Source organism: Hylobates moloch, unplaced genomic scaffold, assembly GCF_009828535.3.
Source record: "Hylobates moloch isolate HMO894 unplaced genomic scaffold, HMol_V3 SCAFFOLD_23, whole genome shotgun sequence".
NCBI classification, from domain to species: domain Eukaryota; kingdom Metazoa; phylum Chordata; class Mammalia; order Primates; family Hylobatidae; genus Hylobates; species Hylobates moloch.
The window spans coordinates 14196321-14213962 of NW_026652298.1; the positions used below are offsets into that span (position 1 = coordinate 14196321).

Sequence of the window (17642 nt, forward strand, 5' to 3'; positions counted from 1 at the left end):
CCATTGGAGATGGCAGACTCTCACACCTAGAAGAAATGCTTTTGACACATACTGTCCAGCCCCTTTTGACACACCCCCTTCTCCATCATCACCAGAAGGAGGACACTGTTATTAGTGGACAGACAGAGGTCCTGAAAAACAAATTTGAATAGACATTCAGGAATGACAAGATTTTTAAGAAAAACAAACACTATAAAAAGGAGATACCAAATATAACAAATAACTAATACTTGAAGAACAAATTTTAAAAGTGATAAAAAATTTAAAATCTATGTGATCAATATACGCAAAGAGATTTATGAGTCTGCATATTCATAAAACAATTTTTTTCTGCAACATAAAGGAAGCAGCCAGATTTGTTGGAAGTAAAAATGTTATCAATCAAATAAAAATAGATGGGTTAATTAGTGTTGGGAGACAATTCTCCATTGGTCTCTCGCATTTGGCACATCTTGCAAAATGGGGCACTGACTGCCCTTTGTTTTACCCTGTCTTCTCAAGGATGTTTATTTAGGAAATGCCTTGGAAAACAGAGACAGTGTTTCTTCCAGAGCAAAGCATACTTACTATTCAGTATAATGAAAATGTTTCCCTCTTCAGCAAAGGGCAGACATGCTTATAAAAGACACAGAATCCCTAAGCTCAGGGTTCTCCCCTCCTGTCATGCAGCCCACTGTGTGTACAGGTAGTGTTTGGCCCTTTTGCTCCTCACTATGGGAATTAGGACTCAAAAAACCAGCACAAATGCTAATCCTCTGGCTACTGCTCTTCTGTGAGTAATAAACTACCTTTGTATCTGACTGAGAAATCTCATGTCTTCTTCCAGTATCCATGAAACTACAATAGGCTAATTTGCAAGTAAGGTGAAATCTCAAACCTTTCACAGTTCTTAACATTATCATAATGGAAATAGTGAGAGCCCAAAATGGTGTACTGAAAGATGAAGTCAAGGTATTCTCCCAGAATTCAGCCCGAAAGATCATTTGAGTATGGAGAATACTTAAAAAATGTGAAAGATTGAGCCAGAGACTCCAATATAAAATAGCAATTCAGAAAGAAAAGAGAGAATTGAGAGAAATCGATAATCAAGAAAAATAGAAAACAATTCCCCAACCCTAAAAAACAAATAAATATCTAAAGTTAAAATATTAGACTATCTCAATGAATCACTTTGTAGATTACTTAATAGTTACTGAGGGATGGGTAGGTACGGTGGCTCATGCCTGTAATCCCAGCACTTTGGGAGACCAAGGTGGGCAGATCACTTAGAGCCAGGAGTTCAGACCAGCATGGCCAACATGGCCAAATCATGTTTCTACTAAAAATACAAAAAAAATTCCGGGCATGGTGGTACACACCTGTAATCGCAGCTACTTGGGTAGGTGAGACACAAGAATTGCTTGAACCTGGGACACAGAGGTTGCAGTGAGCTGAGATCACATTGCACTCCAGACTGGGCAACAGAGGCAGACTCTGTCTCAAAAAAACAAAAGTTACAGAGGGGAAAAAGTGCATCTACAGTGGTACAAGCTGGCAGAAACCACATTAAACAAACAATTGAGAATACTTAGCATCATGAATAAGACAAACTGACTCACATTCTTTCTGGTGTGATGCACTAAGGACACCATATCACCCCTATAATATTCTTGCCAAAAAAATGTTTATTCTGAATCTAGGCCTGTGAGACCCATCAGACAAATCCAAATGGAAGGACATTATATAAAACAACTGATCTGAACTCTTCATTCAAAAATATTCATGACATTAAAAATGAAAAAGGCAAGGATGCTGTTCTAGATTAAAAGAACATAAAGAAACATGACAGGCCATGCACAGTGGCTCATGCCTGTAATTCCAGCATTTTGGGAGGCTGAGGTGGGAGAACTGCCTGAGGCCAGGATCAGTTTGGGCAACATAGTAAGATCCCATCTCTACAAAAAATAAAAACAAATTAGCCAGGCATGGTCTTGTATTCCTATAGTCCCAGCTATTGGGAGGCTAAGGAGAGAGGACCACATAAGCCCAGGAGTTCAAGGCTGCAGTGAGCTGTTATCATCACTGTTAGGCAACAGGGCTACCTTAATGGCGCTGGTTCCAGATTCTTCTTCCTCCTCGATACAGGCCTGCCAAAGGAGGACCAATCAGAAAGAAACACCACCCGCCTTTCCCCAAGCCCCACCTCTAACCCCAAACACGTACGTCCACGTAGCCCCCAGCAATATAAAAACTGGCGCCCAGGCAGCCTCTCTCTCTCTGTCTCTCTTCTTCTTCTTCCTTCCCTGCGTGTGGTGCCCGATACCTCCAATAAAGATCTCTTGACCACAACTGGCATAGGCTGATCCTTGCCCGGCCCCTTTCAACCACTGCACTCTAGCCTGGGCAACAGAGCGAGACCCTGACTCAAAAAAAAAAAAAAAGAAAGCCACAACATGTAAATGCAGTGCATAGTCCTTAAATGGATCTCAATTTAAAAAGAAAGGATAAGGTATTTTATTGAAACCGTTGGGGAAATTTAAATATAAACTATATATTAAATAATAGTATAGAATCCAATTGTATTGAATCATATTTAATCAAAGTTAAAAAAATTGGTGCATCCCTAGATATAGATGAAAGAGAACAGTGTCATACCAGTTATTAGAAAAACTTAGTTTGAACACGAATTTATATATCCAGCCAATTAGAATCTAAGTGTGAGCACCAAGAGGGAGAGAGAGAGAGAGAGAGAGAGAGAAGAAAATCTATTTTCGGTCATGTAAAAACTAACGAATTTTGCATTCCGCAGATCTCCTCTGAAATAATTAGTCAAGGATATGCTCCCAAAAATGAAAACTGAATTCAAAAAAGAAGAAGATATGTTTGAAATCCAAGAAAAAGTGGTATACAAAGAAATCAGGAGCCATAAATAAACAGCATTAGGGTATGAAACAGTTCCAAGAGAAAACCACGTTCAACTTTATACTATTAAAAATATATTCGGTGGATTGTTTTCTAGAACGAATGAATTATCAAAATTAATGTAAGAAGAGAAAACATTTTAAATAAACCATTAAACCTAGACAATACTTAAAAAATAATCAATAATTCATGCTTTAATAAAGGTCAAAGTCTTACATGATAGTAATTTATAGTTTCATTTGCAGTGGATTCAAAATTTCAAAATTCAAAAATGTCAGTGGAAAAAGTACAGTGAAGGAGAACTTTCTGTACTGAATACTAAAAACATAATAATTAAAATATCATGGAATTGCCACAAGGATAAACAAATTAAAATAAAATAGTATATCCAGAAATAAACCCACATTTATGTAGGAACTTAATATATTAGAAAGAGCAAAGTCAATAGAAAAGTCATTAAATGCTATTGGGGCAATTGGCTCTTCATTTGAGCTAAAAATTTAGATTATTATACCATACCATATACAAAAGTAAATTACAGATGAATTATAGAACTGAACATTTCAAAACTGTGCAAGTATTAGAAGAAAATACAGGCAAGGCTAATACCAAAAGACATAAAAGATGAACAGCTTTGACTATACAAATTTAACTTTTGACAAAATACATTACAAACAAAATTAAAAGACATAATAGAGTGAGAGATATAAGCAGTATATATAGCAAATGATCAGTATCCATTATATGGAGAGAACCCCTACAAATCAATAAGAAACCCAACCCATTGTTTAAATGGGCAAATTATACAAACAGAAAATGCAAAGAAGAAACACAAGTGGTCAATTAAACATAGGAAAATAAATGTTTACCTATGTAACAAACCTACACCTATACCCCTGAACTTAAAAGTTTTTTTAAAAAGAAAGTAAAAAACAAAAAAAGAAAAGAAGTTTAACCTCAGTAGTAATAAAGGAAATGAAAAATAAAAATAAAAGTGCAATGAGATTCTATTTCTCCCCATTAGATTAGCAAAAATTAATGTTGATAATATGAAGTGCTGGGAAAGGGGTGGGGAAATGGGCCCTCTGGTTTACCACTGGTGGACGTAAAGTGTAAATTAGCATAGCCTTTTCAGAGGCCAGTTTGGCAATATATATTAAAATTTAAAATGTGCATATATATACTTTGTCTCAGTATTCTGCCTCAAAGGAACCGTTTTACATAAATATTGGCATATTGTGGAAAAAGAGAACAATTACAACCTAAATTCTTTATGATGGAATACTGCCCATCCATTAGAAAGCATTCCATAAATTAAAATGCACTAACAGGAAATTGTCTCTAAGCTGGACTACAGCAGCAAAGTAAGTTATATAACAACATATATAGTATAATTACATTTTTTAATGCCGTGTGTCTATTGAGATACTACTGTGTGTAAGCCTTGTCTTTGGTAGTAGGCTTATAGAATTGAAGAAAGATAAAATTATTGGCCTTACAGAGTTTACCTATGAAGTTTGGAGATGAGAGATGAGTGTGCGGCTGGGGACAGCAAACAATACACTAGTAAGCAAATACATAAGCAAGATCATTTCTGATAGTGGACCTTTCTATGAAGGCCATAAACAAGTAATGTGGTGGAGAAGAATCCTAGCATAAAGTCAGTACTATGGGTTAATGAGAGCAATTATAATCCACTTGCAGAGTAAACTTGACACCACATACATTCTGGAATTGAAAACCCCTTAAATTCATATTGCTCTTTTCTGTCTTTTAAGACATGTTAGCTAAAGAAGATACCATATCAAACTTCTGCAGGGATTTTGTGAGCTGACAGAAAGCCCTCAACTGAGGGCCAACATTCATGGTTTCCATTCTGGTTCAGCTACATTAGCAGAGTTAGATCTAAAAGTCACCAAAAATAGGAAAAGTAGGTTATTACCTGCCTTTACTAGCCCATAGGGCTGTTTCAGGATCTTTGAAATCTTCAAAATGATGTTTTACTTTGAAAAAGTTATGGAAGGGCATTTGTCTTGTAAGTAGCAGAATAATCACAGGTATTAAGTATAATCAAAGGTGTTGTCAACTAGATCCCATTTATGGCTTTGCATGTAAAAGGTGTGATATGGGGGAGGTGGAGAGAGGACTCCAACAAGGAACATCACATTTCCTGGTGTCCTCCCTTGTCCCCATTGGAATAAAAGCTTCAGGCTCTGTAGTCTGGACCTCAGGACAGGGAATAATATGGCCCCAAAGCTAGACAAAGCCCATAAACCAGAGGATTCTGGTGAATCTTCTTCCCTTCCTCCTCTTTGATGCCCAAACCATACTCCATTCACCAAGGCATTTCCAACCCACAGGAGTGTCACAGAAGCCTTCAGGTTTTGAAAAGCAGAGGACTGTTTTGGGGGAGTCCAAATTTTGCCGCTTCCCCTCATCTCAGCGACCCCTGCTCAGACTCACATCCTAAGGCTGACCCTGCCTAGAGATACATGGCTGGTAGACTGACTGCACTTGCCACACTCTGCCAAGAGGCAAAATGCAAATGCTTTTAAGAGGTCAATGCCCTCCATCTGTGAAATGGTAATGTGCTAAATTATGTGCTTAATTAATTTCCCCCCAAGAGCATACCATAAAATTGGAATAACAATTCCTCAGGCAAGTCCCATCACCCAGGATCAATGTGCATAAAGTACACAGGAAAGGATCAAAGTTTCTCATCAGTCAATGTGTGCATGTGCTCTGGCTGAATATTCTGAGGTCGATTTCTACTATAGGTTGGTGAAAGGCATACAACCAATTAAATTGCTTTGCTCTTTCGCCTTGTGTTGCTACCACATGGGCTAGAAACTTCAGGGATGAGATTTTTGCTACTTCCCTCCAGCAGGAATCCAAGGAAAAAACTTCCTGTTAGATTTTACCATGAGCAGCCATCCTCTTCACAAGTTTGTAGGTTTTGTTTTTTATTAGTTTTCTTGTTAATGCAAAACAATCACAGCAGGATTAGGGAAACTGAGCTAAAATGTTAGGTGATACAGCCACTACCTCATGAATATTCAGTGACATGGGCTGTAACAATTACTTAACAACTAGTCTGGAGTTACATCTACATGACAAAAATAAAACTGGATAAAGGAGGCAAAAACACTATATATAATAACTACCCTTTTTTCCAGACTACATAATGTTATACAACAGCTTTGTAATTATTTGTATAATGTTTTTATTGTTTAACTCCAGCACTGTAAGCTCCATGAGACAGAGACTTTCTTTCACCTCCATATCTCTAGCATCAATCCCAGTGCTGGTAGCTGACACTTAAGATTTATTTGTAAATGAATGAATGAATGAGTGAGTGAATGAGTGAACAAATGACTAAGCCAGGTTTAAAACCCAGTTCTCGGGCCTCATTGACCATTTCCATGGTACTAGTATACCCCTCTATGCATGCACAAATTTTCAAGAAAGAATAAAAGACATTAAGAGATTATGCCTAGGCCATACACCATAACCTCCCACTTAATTTCATATAAATTTATGGCTGAACCAGTTTGGAGATTTGTTTCCAGAAAGTACTGATTTATTCACTTGAGATCAATCATGGTAAATACAAGTGTTAGTGGGTAGGCAGTGCACTGCTGTGGACGGCTACCTACTACATGGCATTCACATTTGAGTTGATGGTGTTTTATGGTCTCAGTGGTGTAAGGCTGGATCAAGGTCGGGCTCTCTCCTCATAGAAGGATGTGTTGAAGGAGGTTGGAGAGCCAAGGAATTGGAAGGCAGCTGCATGATCCCTGCTGCATGCTGAGAGGGCCAGTGTCTAGAATCAGAGAAAACAGCAGGAGCTCCCATTCTTTCTGCTGGGTGTCACCTGCTTCTGGCCCTTTTACCTACTCCTGCATCTAAGCACCAAAAGCCAGTAGGTTTCACAAGCTAAATCCCCCCTCCTGAGCTAACTTAATCTAATTCACTAAGATGGGTTATAAAACACCAATACTCTATCAAAGACAGGGGCTTTAATTTTATCTTGATCTTTAGGTTGCGTTGACCTCAAGCTGTCTTTCCCGGAATGTTGTGAAAACATGCTATACACACAAACACACACACTCATACATGTATATATCTAATTATTTTATTACTCAGAAAGCGATTAGGGTTAATGGAACATTTGACTCAAAGCATAGCCAACCTTTGCACTGACATCCTGCATATATAACCTGCCTTTATGATTTCTTATTCCTCTTCTCTTTACCAACACCCTCCCTCCCTTAGGAAAGGAACCTGGCGGGGGAACCAAGAGTTTGGATTGCAAAATTGAGGAGAGTGCTGAAACACCTGCCCTAGAAGACTCCTCATCATCCCCCATAGATAGTCAGCAACATTCCTGGCAGGTTTCCACAGACATTGAGAACACTGAAAGGTAAGTGGGAAGTTACCCTGAATAGACTGCCAATCCTCCTCCCGTTAGTGTTCTTAGGGGCCACAGAGAGATGAGGTTTTCCAGTTCAGATTCAGAAACAGAGCTTTCTTTGGTCTGCCAGAGGAGCACAGCGCTGTCAGGGACCCTGCAGACCGCCTAATCTGCAGACAAGCAAACTGAGACAAGAGAGGGTAAGCAGTCCAAATCCTGCAGAGGAACACTAGCGGCACCCACAGTAGGCACAGGCTCCCAGGCCTCTGCTTCTCCCACTCCAACACATTGCATCTCTGTGGAAAATGAGAACAGTGTGCTGCCTTGGAGGGGAGAAAGTCTACATGCTGTCACAGTTCACCTACTGGGCTGGTACCCAAAATTCCCATTTGTTTAAGGGAGAAAATCCAAAGTTACACAAAGATGCCTCCAGTAAAGTCTCGGGTTTCAGGTACATGGGACAGCCTGCTTAGCTGCCATTTAGGGGCTGAACATTCTGTCCAGTTCACAAAGGGCTTCTCCCAGGGCCCCCTTCTCTTACTCTCCATAAGGTGGCTGATGGCCCCTCAGTGGTCAAAGCAAGTTAATGCATTTTCTTAACTTCAGTAGCTCACTTCTAGGGAGGCAGTTTCTTTCTTGAAAAGAAGAGACTCTACAGTGATTTTATTTTATTTAGGAAAAGGGAGTAATAATAATAATATTGTAATAAATACCATGTCCCATCTAGATGCTAAAAATGACTTTCTGTGAGGCAGAAAGATATGCCTCTTGTTTATTTGCCTTTACACTGATATCTGTGCCCTTTGCTACTAATGTCCCCAGAGCTCGCACCAAGCAGCTGAATGAATAGTGGGCAATTCCACTGAGCGTTCTGTGTGTATGAGGTTGAGTCACTGACAACATAATGAACATTTTATTTTTTTTTATTTTTAGAAATGTAACACACAATGGCATTTATAGCCATTGTGGTTCTACTTTCAGATTGTGATATAATTCTAAAGCTAATTACCGAATTTCTGTGTTTATAGAAAATTGGAGCGTGTCGTAATTATGTGCTATTAATAAAACTTGGACTTTGTATAAGCTTGGAAATGCAACAATTCAAACAATAAAGCTGTTTGGCACCGTTTGATAGCACTATAGACAAATGATGAGGGAGTGATTTATCTTAATTTATAAAATAGAAAATTCTTAGCTCTGTTCCCAGGGAAAAAAATATCTGCTGAAATGCCATATCAGGGCATAAACCATCAGTGAAGCCATTTTCCTTTGCAGACCTTAGACAGCAGCTATATTCAAGCCTTATAAGCTTATAAGAAGGGATGGCAGTAAGAGTAGAATAGTTAAGGCCCACAACATTGGCAATGTTTCAGTTCAGCCTGAAAGCCCAGCTCTGATCAAAGGAGATGGAGGTAGGCACAGTGGACCTGGCCCAGGATGTGGCTAACTCCCTTCTCCCTGGCTGTCTGCCTTGAGAGATCATGGGTCTCAAACTGGACTGCATAGTTAAGTCATCAGGAGCGAATTTTTAAAATACTGATGGCTGGGCCCCACTATAAGCCAACTGAATCAGGCTCTCTTGGGGTGAGACCTGGGCTTAAGGTGATTCTCCTGTGCAGCAGCCAAGATTGAGAATTGGTGCTTTATTAGAGAAGACCTTGCCTCAATCCCCCATGTTGCATACCTAGCCCTTTCTCACCCATTCTATCTGTCCTTGAGATCTTACATGAAAACAGACTGTGCCTTGCACTTATGGAGGTGGGGCCCTGCTGCCTTTCTCCTGCCCTCCTCTCTCACTTGATCAGCATGCAGCCCACAGACACATCCTCATACCTCATACCCATGGGAGTGGATTTGGAAAGTTTTTACAAGTATATTTCTGCAGATCCTCAAGGCTGCTTTCCCTTCCTTTTCCAATCATTATTACTGAGACTTGAGTTCCTCTTCACATATCAGTCAATACTTGAAAAGGAGCTCCCATGAGGTCTCCAGAATTACCCTAAGAAAATGGTCCTCAAACCGTGCTCAACAGAAGAGTGGTGTTTTGTGAAATGGACTGAGAGGTTTCATACCTAAAATTAAATGGTGACTGTCTTTCCTCAAACAACAGAAGAAAAATAAGTGGATAGAATTTCTTCAACTTTAGGATGATCTTCCCCACAACACTTTCCTAAACCCATGGTGCCTGCTAGTGCTTGCCTATCCTCAGTTAATTAAAAGATGCCTCTGCTTTTTGTACCAAATTATGTTCCTGGCTATTTTAAATGAAATCTGCCACTATGTCCTGGGGTTTCAAGAGCACTTTCTCCAATGCACAACCACCTGGAAGTGTGTAGGGACGATTGTCCCAAGGGTTTCAAAAGATGAGTTCTCCCCTACCTTAGACTAGAAGCCTCCTGAGATGGCTTCTTGCTTTACAGTTCTGGGGTTTTATGACCATGTATGCTCTGAGATGAGGGAAGATATTGGATGTGTGCAGTGGCATTGCATGCTGTGTGCTGAAATCAGGAAGTGTGGAAGGACGGTCCATGCTACAGGAAGGCCCAGCTGTCCCCAGGTGGGGTTGTTTTCCCTCTTGTTCCCATACTGTGCCCCTTTCTGTTTCATCCATTGTAAGGAGCTCTTCTCTGGAAGTTTTAGAATTTGTTACTCTTTCATTATTCCAAGTCAATGTAATAAATGTTGGCCCTGGTGAATGCTTAATACCTGAGTTATGCTGAATTCCAATCATGGTAACAAGAGACTATTAAAACCAAGCAGAAGATGGAATTGGAGGCCATTGTCTTCAGTGAAACAACTTAGAAAACAAAATAGTGCATGTTCTCACTTGTAAGTGGGAGCTAAATGGTGGGTACACATGGACATGGGGTGTGGAATGATAGACATCAGAGACTCAGAAGGGTGGGAAGGTGTGGGGGATGAGAAAATACTCAGTGACTGAAATGTACATTATTGGGGTGATAGATGCCCTAAAAGCACAGACTTCACCACTATGCAATATGTCAAAGTAACAAAAGTACACTTGTACTCCTTAAATTTATACAAATTTTAACAAACGAGCAAATAACAGTAAGTGAACATACATAGCCACTATAGTCCTCTGACCATAAAGCCTTGATAGCACCATCACCCAGCCTCAAGTTTGCCCTGGGTAGCCCTGTTGCTCCAGTTGTACTTCCTTGGCATCTCTTTGCAAATCTAAAGCACTGTCTTCGTGACCAATGACTCTTCTCTGATCTCAGCCAGGTTCGACTGGAGGCAGACATGAGGGCTCCTGCAGGAGAATGCCCTGTAGAAATGTTTGGCAGAATAGCTCTCATTTTTTCCTGAGCCAACCCATCTCAGATTTTTTCTCTTGTAAAAGCAAAATAAATTCAATATTTGCCTACTGGAAACTAGAGCTAGTGCAATTAGACACAGACTCTCATCCTTCAGTTGTCTCATAGAACAGATTGTTTGAGATTTCGTTTTGAAAATTTACAGCTGATTATTCTGTCTTTTTATCAATTTTACAGAGACATGAGAGAAATGAAAAACCTTTTAAGCAAACTCAGGGAAACTATGCCTTTACCATTGAAAAATCAAGGTGAGTCTTGTCACTTCTCTTTGAGGCAGAGGATGTTTTTAATGGGATAACCTTGGGAATTGTTTCTTGGAAATTAAAGCATGTGTCTCACACAAACAGTAGAAGGCATTGAGCATTCATTAGTCTTTCCTCAAGAATATATCAAAATGAGACTAGAGACTCTCTGGTGAACACAGCATGCTCTGAGGGGGCCCAAGTTACACTCTGACCTTAAAATGAACTCCTCCTCCACTGGCCCTATTACTCACTGTGGAAAGCACCATGCCAGGCACAGCAAGAGACTTAAGAACACCTTCAAAGGAAGATCTCTGCCATCCACTTGTGTAATTATCTTTGAAAAGTAATCCAAAAAATTAACATATATTGAGAACTTACAGCATGCCACTATTCAAAATACTTTGCATGTATTAACTGTATTAACTTATTTAATTCTAAACAACTTTGAGGGAAATGCTATGAGTGTTTCCCAATTTACTAGAAACTGGCGCACAGAGAGGTTAGCTAACTTGGCCAAGGTCACACAGACTGTAAGTAGAAAAACTGGGATGTGAAATCAGGCAGTGTCTCTCCAGGTCTGTCCTATGGGAGTATATGCCCTAATGCAGAAATGAGAGGGAGATGTTCACTAGAATGAGGGAAAGTCCTCTGCATGCCTTTTAAACTACTGTATCCTCAGTATCTGGAGCCTGGGACATAGTAGAATAACACCTGTCACAATCGATGTTTGTTAAATCTGCACCTACCTTTGCAGCCCCAGAGACTGACGATGTGTACAAAGGACCAATAATAAGTGCTTACATTAAGTATACATGGCTGGAGCAGCCATAGGTGAAGTATCAGCTTCAGAAAGTGGTACACAGGGGTGGAGAAAGCCTTCTAGGAGGCAAGAAAGAACCTCCTCTTGTTTTCACTGAGCAAAGCCTGATGGGAGGGAAGACAGGGTGCCACTTGCCTTGAAGCGAGGAGGAGGAGGAGGAGGAGGATTTGGCAGTGGAGCTGGAGGCTCCTCTTGGCTCCAGGAGCAGCTCAGCAGAAGGTGGAGGGGTGGAAGTGAGAACACCAGATGAAGAGGCTGAGGAGTAGTGTGGCCTGAGCTACAGAGGGGCGGAGGTCAGAAAATAAGAAGCAGGGGCTACAGCACATCAGATAGCTCAGAACATCCCCTGAAGGGGCCTGGTCACCAAGGCCAACTGGTTTGAGCCACAAGTGTAGTGTTTTAAGAAAGCAGAAAACATGCTGTAGTGATGAGAGACTGCTCTGACCACCACATGGAAGATTGTTGCCAGAAATAAGCACAGTGTTTAGAACAAGGGCTTTGAATTAAGGATAGCCTTGGGTTCAAACGCTGGCTCTGCCACCTACCAGCTTTGCACCCTGGAACAAGTTGTTTAACTTCTGCAAATGTATTTCCTCATCCCTGCAAAGGGGATAATAGTGTCACCTACTTTAGAAGTCTGTTGTGGGGATTAAATGAAGCAATGTGTCATATGCCTACTACCAAACTTAGAGAGCAAACACTTGACAAACGCTTTGTTATTATTATTGTTGTCACTGTTATTATTATTATTTACAAGTTGGCCAACCCAGCATTGCTCAAGAGAACCCCAAATAACCATCAAATAGAGGAATCCCTGCTACCACTCACTCTGCAACAGACCATGTGTAGTGTATATGCCAGGCTTGTCTTGAGCCTGCAATTCAAAGCATTGGCCCCAGGACTTTAGATCCACAGCTCATGTCTGAAGCTGTCCTCAGTGTCTTAATAGGTTTGGCAAGCCTCCTTCATCAGTAGCACCCTGGCCTCTCACCCTCCCTCACATTCAGCTTTCCAAGAGGATGGCTGCCCAGGGTCCCCCAGTCTGAATTTCATGGGTGCCATGTAACGTATATTTTAAATCACATCATCCTGAACATTCCCTCCCCATTTAGTGATCATTCATCCAGCAGTTTTTGACTGTGTGTTAATAGAAAGACAGAAATTTTGTTTTATTTGGTCATTTATAATCATAAAGAATATCATCTAAATATTTTATGTGACTTTGTATCACCTTTATACACAGAAAAAATAATTAGAATTTTAATTACATTTTTTAATGTAATAATAATAATCGAAGGTTGCTACTGTGAGTGAAAACATGAGTGAAAAGGGAATAGTCATCAAAATAAATTATACTCAGGACTTGAACCTTGGCTCTATCTGGGGAACAAAAAGGAAAAAGCTAGAAAGGAGATACAAGGACTTATTCAGAAGGAAGTGGTGCAGTAGGATTTTAACAATCAAAAATAACTAATGTAAAGGATTGTGAGGAATTTGAGTTTCTTCACTGAGGGGAGAAATGGGAACCCTTAGCATGTGACAATACATCTCTGTTCTCTATATGTTTAACATGACCTCACAGCCTACTGAGCTGACCCATGGGGAAGGGGACTGTGTCTGAACTGGAGGATCCAGAGGGAACCTGAAGAGTCTCTCTGGGAACATTTTGACAGATGCATATGGCACCATTTTAATGAACAAATCATATAGATTCTTCTTGCTACATAGACTGAGATAGACCATAGAGGCTTCCCCAATTCCTTTCTGGAATTCTTTTCAGGTGGTTTATTTATTATCCAGGTCTAATACGTGCAGGAAATGGTGCAGGGTAAAATGTGGAAAAAAGTATTCCGGTTCTTTTCTGCAGGACCTTATTGTCAAAACATGATTCTAACGGAATGAAAACCATTATAGAAAGCCATCTGTTTTCTTTCTGCCTTCTTATTTCCTTTCTCTTTTTATTCCTTTTACATGGGTCTTTAAATCAGAAAAAAAGGGGAAAGATACCACTCCTGGTCCCCATGTTTCCTATCTCAACCCCTGACCACGTGAAAATGCTGCTGACTGAGTCTGCTGTTCTCCAGGCTCTAACTCGGCCCTCAACTCCAAAACTGTTCCATGTTTATTTCAGCATTTAAAGATTTAATAATATCTTCACCCCTTTCTACTACAGTCAAAACTCGGCTCCACAATGGTTTACTTTAAATCAACTTTCAGTGGAGAAGAAAGGAAGGTGGCCAAGGGCAGGAATTTTAATGGTTGGTGATTATGCCCTCATTTTCAGACAGGCTTTTCTTTTGCATCCATCCAGTTTAACACTGGAGGCCAAGAGATGCACAAAAGAAAAGCAAGCCACCCTTGCACTGCTGAGTTCCACCGTGGGCTGCAGACAAGGGCCAGGTCTCCTGGCTCTCAGCCCGCAGTTCTTTCCACTGCTTCAGCGCCCCTCCTGTCCTACATTCTAGGACACTGGCAGTGCTGTAGGGAGCTTCATTAATTATGATAGTCTCGCTGTGTCAAATGGATTATAAATGGAACCACCTGTGGGGAGCCTGCAAGGTTACTGACAGAGGCTAAAAGGAGATTGGAAAGTGAAGGACAAGCATCTTCTAAATGCACGCTGTTATCAAACAAAACAAATCAGCAGAAATAAATTAAGCCTGAAAGACAGTTTTGCCTTTTCCAAAATTCTGACTTAGTGAACGCTGTGGGAGGTGTTGGTATGTTCATTCTTGCATAGAATTTGGTCGTTGATGCCATGCATGAGAATCAGTCTGGAAGTAGGTAAGTCAGGAATTGACCTGGGCTAGAATGAGTCCCCTCCTGTGAACAATACTACTCCAGACTAATGTGAGCCTAGAGATAGTTCTCCCAGACTCATAGCATCCTCCTCCAATCAGGACCCCCACATCCAGAACCGAACCTGGCTGTGTGAGGCAGAAGAGTTCTCAGATATCTGGCTGAAGAATACTGGGCAGTTATGCCACCACCTAGTGTAGAGATGACCTTGTAGGTCCTTCCTCCAAGGGCCTCATAAAGACTTTCTATGTTTCTAGCTGCTGTCTGAAAATTATTCTGAGCAGTTTTACCAGTAGCCCCATATCCTTTGCAATTTCTGCAATCTCTTGTCCAAGATTCAGTGTGACATATGTAAACCAATCTAATTTCTTAATGCATCAGTCTATTATGTTGAGCTCCTACTCACAGATGTGAAATGTCTACTCACTATCTACTGAAGGAAGAACAGACCTCTCACCCCAGCAGCCTTTGTCCCCATCCTCATCCAACATATAATGGTCACCAATGATGTGTCAAATTCTGTGCTAGGTGCTGAGGAGGTCTCTCCTCCACTAAAGCCTCTCCCTTTCAACAGGGAAAAATTGGATAAGAATCACCTAGGAAACTTTTCCAAACACCATATGCCTCCTCTCTCACAGATTCTGGTAGAGCCTTCAGGGCTGGGCTGAAAACAACTATTACATATGCAGACACACACACACACACACACACACACACACACAATTGGAAAGACACAGAAATTAGTGCTCACAATGTAATAATGCCATAAAAGTTAGACATGGGTTGCTACAAGGTATATTAGATTCTCACCTAGCCCAAGCTTGAATAGAAAATGGGGGATTATTAGGGATTGCTTTTTAGAAGGTATCTGTGCTGACAATTTTTAGGATGAGTAGCACTTAGCCAAAGAAATAGAAAAAAGATAGTCTAGGCAGAAGATTCTGGATGTGTGAAGGCATATGGGGAGATGAAATAGGAGGGGATTTTGATAACTACAAGGACTTAAGTAGTTGGGAAAGTCTCTAGACAAAAGGCTTAAGAGAGAGACAAGAGCTGTATCATTAAGGCCCCTTAGGCCATGCTGAGGTTTGGGAGTCACTGGAAGGATTCCATGAGGAGGCAGGTGCAGTCATCCAGGTGAGAAATGCTTAAGATCTCACCTAAAGTCAGGGGATTGGAGAGGAGGACAGGGACAATTGGATGTGGTGCATAAGGAGAAGCAGAATCCAGAAAGAAACCCAAGTTCAGACTTGGAAAACGGAGTAAATAACGATGTTGGTCACCAAGTTAGAGAGAACAGAGGAGCAGTAGTAAAGGCAGAGAACAACAACTTTTGGACATGGGGGGAACCTTCTGGAGCAGTGCTCCATGGTTAATAGTGCTGTAGTGCTGAAGTGAGACATGTGATCTGAGAGGACTGAAACACAGATTTGAGCATCATCAGCATAGTGGGAATTGAAGCCCTACCAAGAGTGTGCACAGACGAGAGTCCTGGAATACCAAAATGGAAGGTTTGAGAGGAAAGAAGATCAGTTTACAAAGGAGACTGAGATGAAAATCACAAGAGCATTATTAAATAAATCGAAGAAGGTTGCAAAGAAGGAATGGCCAGTGGTGAAGCTAACTATGAATTGGAAGTGTCCACAGGATTTAACAATAAGGTAGTCACTTGTGGTGTTGGCAAAAGCAGCTTTCTTGGAATTTTGGGCATGGAAGCTTGGCTAAGGAGGAGGGGAAGTGAATGGTAGATGATGAGCTGGGGCAGCAATAAAATAAAATAAAATAACATAAAATAAAAAGACTTTTATAAAGAGTTGCTTACAGAGCAGTGGGAAGATGGGATTGGATGCAGATGATGTGCCAAGAGCTGTAGCAATTGTTTATAGAAGCAATGGGAACATGAAGGAATGCAGAAGCATGGAGCAGTCAGAAAAGACTGCAGGAAAAAAAATGTTTAAGCTAATTTTTGAAGGAGGGCTTGCCATTTGTCTAAGGAGGGAGGACTTTTCTGAAAAGAGAGGTGGCAAATGCAAAGGCAGCAGGCAAAAGAAAGTACAGGCATCGTTAGGGAATTCTAAGTAACTCTGTTTTGGACTATCTCCTCCTTCATAAGCCCTTCATTCCAGCCAGACTGGACTGTTCACTTGGACCCAAATTCAGGCTGCCTTTGATCACTTCTCTTTATTCACACTGTTCCCTCCATTCTGAAGGCCTATCCCCTGCTACCTTCACCAAATGTCCAAGTTCTCATTCCTCGTGGCCCAGCATGAACTCCAGGGCCTCCGTGAATCTTCCATAAATATCTTTTTCCTTCTCCTCCAAATGGGAGGAATCTCCCCTCTTCTCCTGCCTGGCATTCTCATAGCAATGTATTCAGATCTTTCTTATAGCATTTTTCATGAAGCCTCATAGTTACTCAAGGAAAGATCCTTGAGGCCAGGGACTATCTTTCCATTAGGATCGGTATTATCCTCAGTACCCAATGTAAAGCCTTGGACTTAGCAGGCCTTCTGTTAATCCAGTGGTTCTCAAAGTGTGCTCTTAGGACCAGCAGCAATGTCTGGGAACGTGTAAGAAATGCTGATCCTCTGGCCCCACCCCAGAGCTACTGACTGAGAAATTCTGGAGGTGGGGTCAGCAATTTGTGCTTTAACAAGACCTAAGATGATGCTGATGCAGCTAATGTTTGAGAACCACTGGCTTAGCTGAGGGTCTCTCTCTTTTTTTCCCTGGAATAGAAATTTGTAACTGCAGTGTAGTAGAAGCATTTCTCATCACCTATATAAGAAATCTTTTATTAGCAAAATAAATTTGAGCAATAGAGAAGTGGTTTGGGGGAATTGCAGTGTCCCTGGCTTTAGTAGCATTCAAGAATTAAATGTTGAGGCTGGGCATGGTGGCTTATTCCTATAATTCCAGCACTTTGGGAGGCCGAGGTGGGAGTATTGCTTGAGGCCAAGAGTTCGAGACCAGTCTGGGCAACATAATGAAACCCTGTCTCTCCAAAAATAAATAAAATTTTTAAAAAAATCTTAAAGAATTAAACATTGAATGACTGAGGTTTGAACTTACTGGTGGCCAAATTTCCTACTCTCCCTCGTTTTTTTTACTTTCTCCTATGCTTT

At 40.8% G+C, this 17642-nt stretch overlaps 1 protein-coding gene across 2 annotated transcripts in view; it reads left to right on the plus strand.

The window, feature by feature from the left end:
* Positions 1-17642, plus strand: part of RGS7BP (regulator of G protein signaling 7 binding protein) — a 108775-nt gene that overhangs the window by 81683 nt on the left and 9450 nt on the right. Inside the window, exons 4-5 of one of the 2 annotated variants that reach the window (XM_032144733.2) lie at positions 7177-7324; positions 10831-10901. In XM_032144733.2, the coding sequence (XP_032000624.1) occupies positions 7177-7324; positions 10831-10901 (219 nt within the window). Of the gene's footprint in view, positions 1-7176; positions 7325-10830; positions 10906-17642 lie in introns of those variants that run through there. The other variant, XM_032144735.2, reaches the window with a different exon arrangement.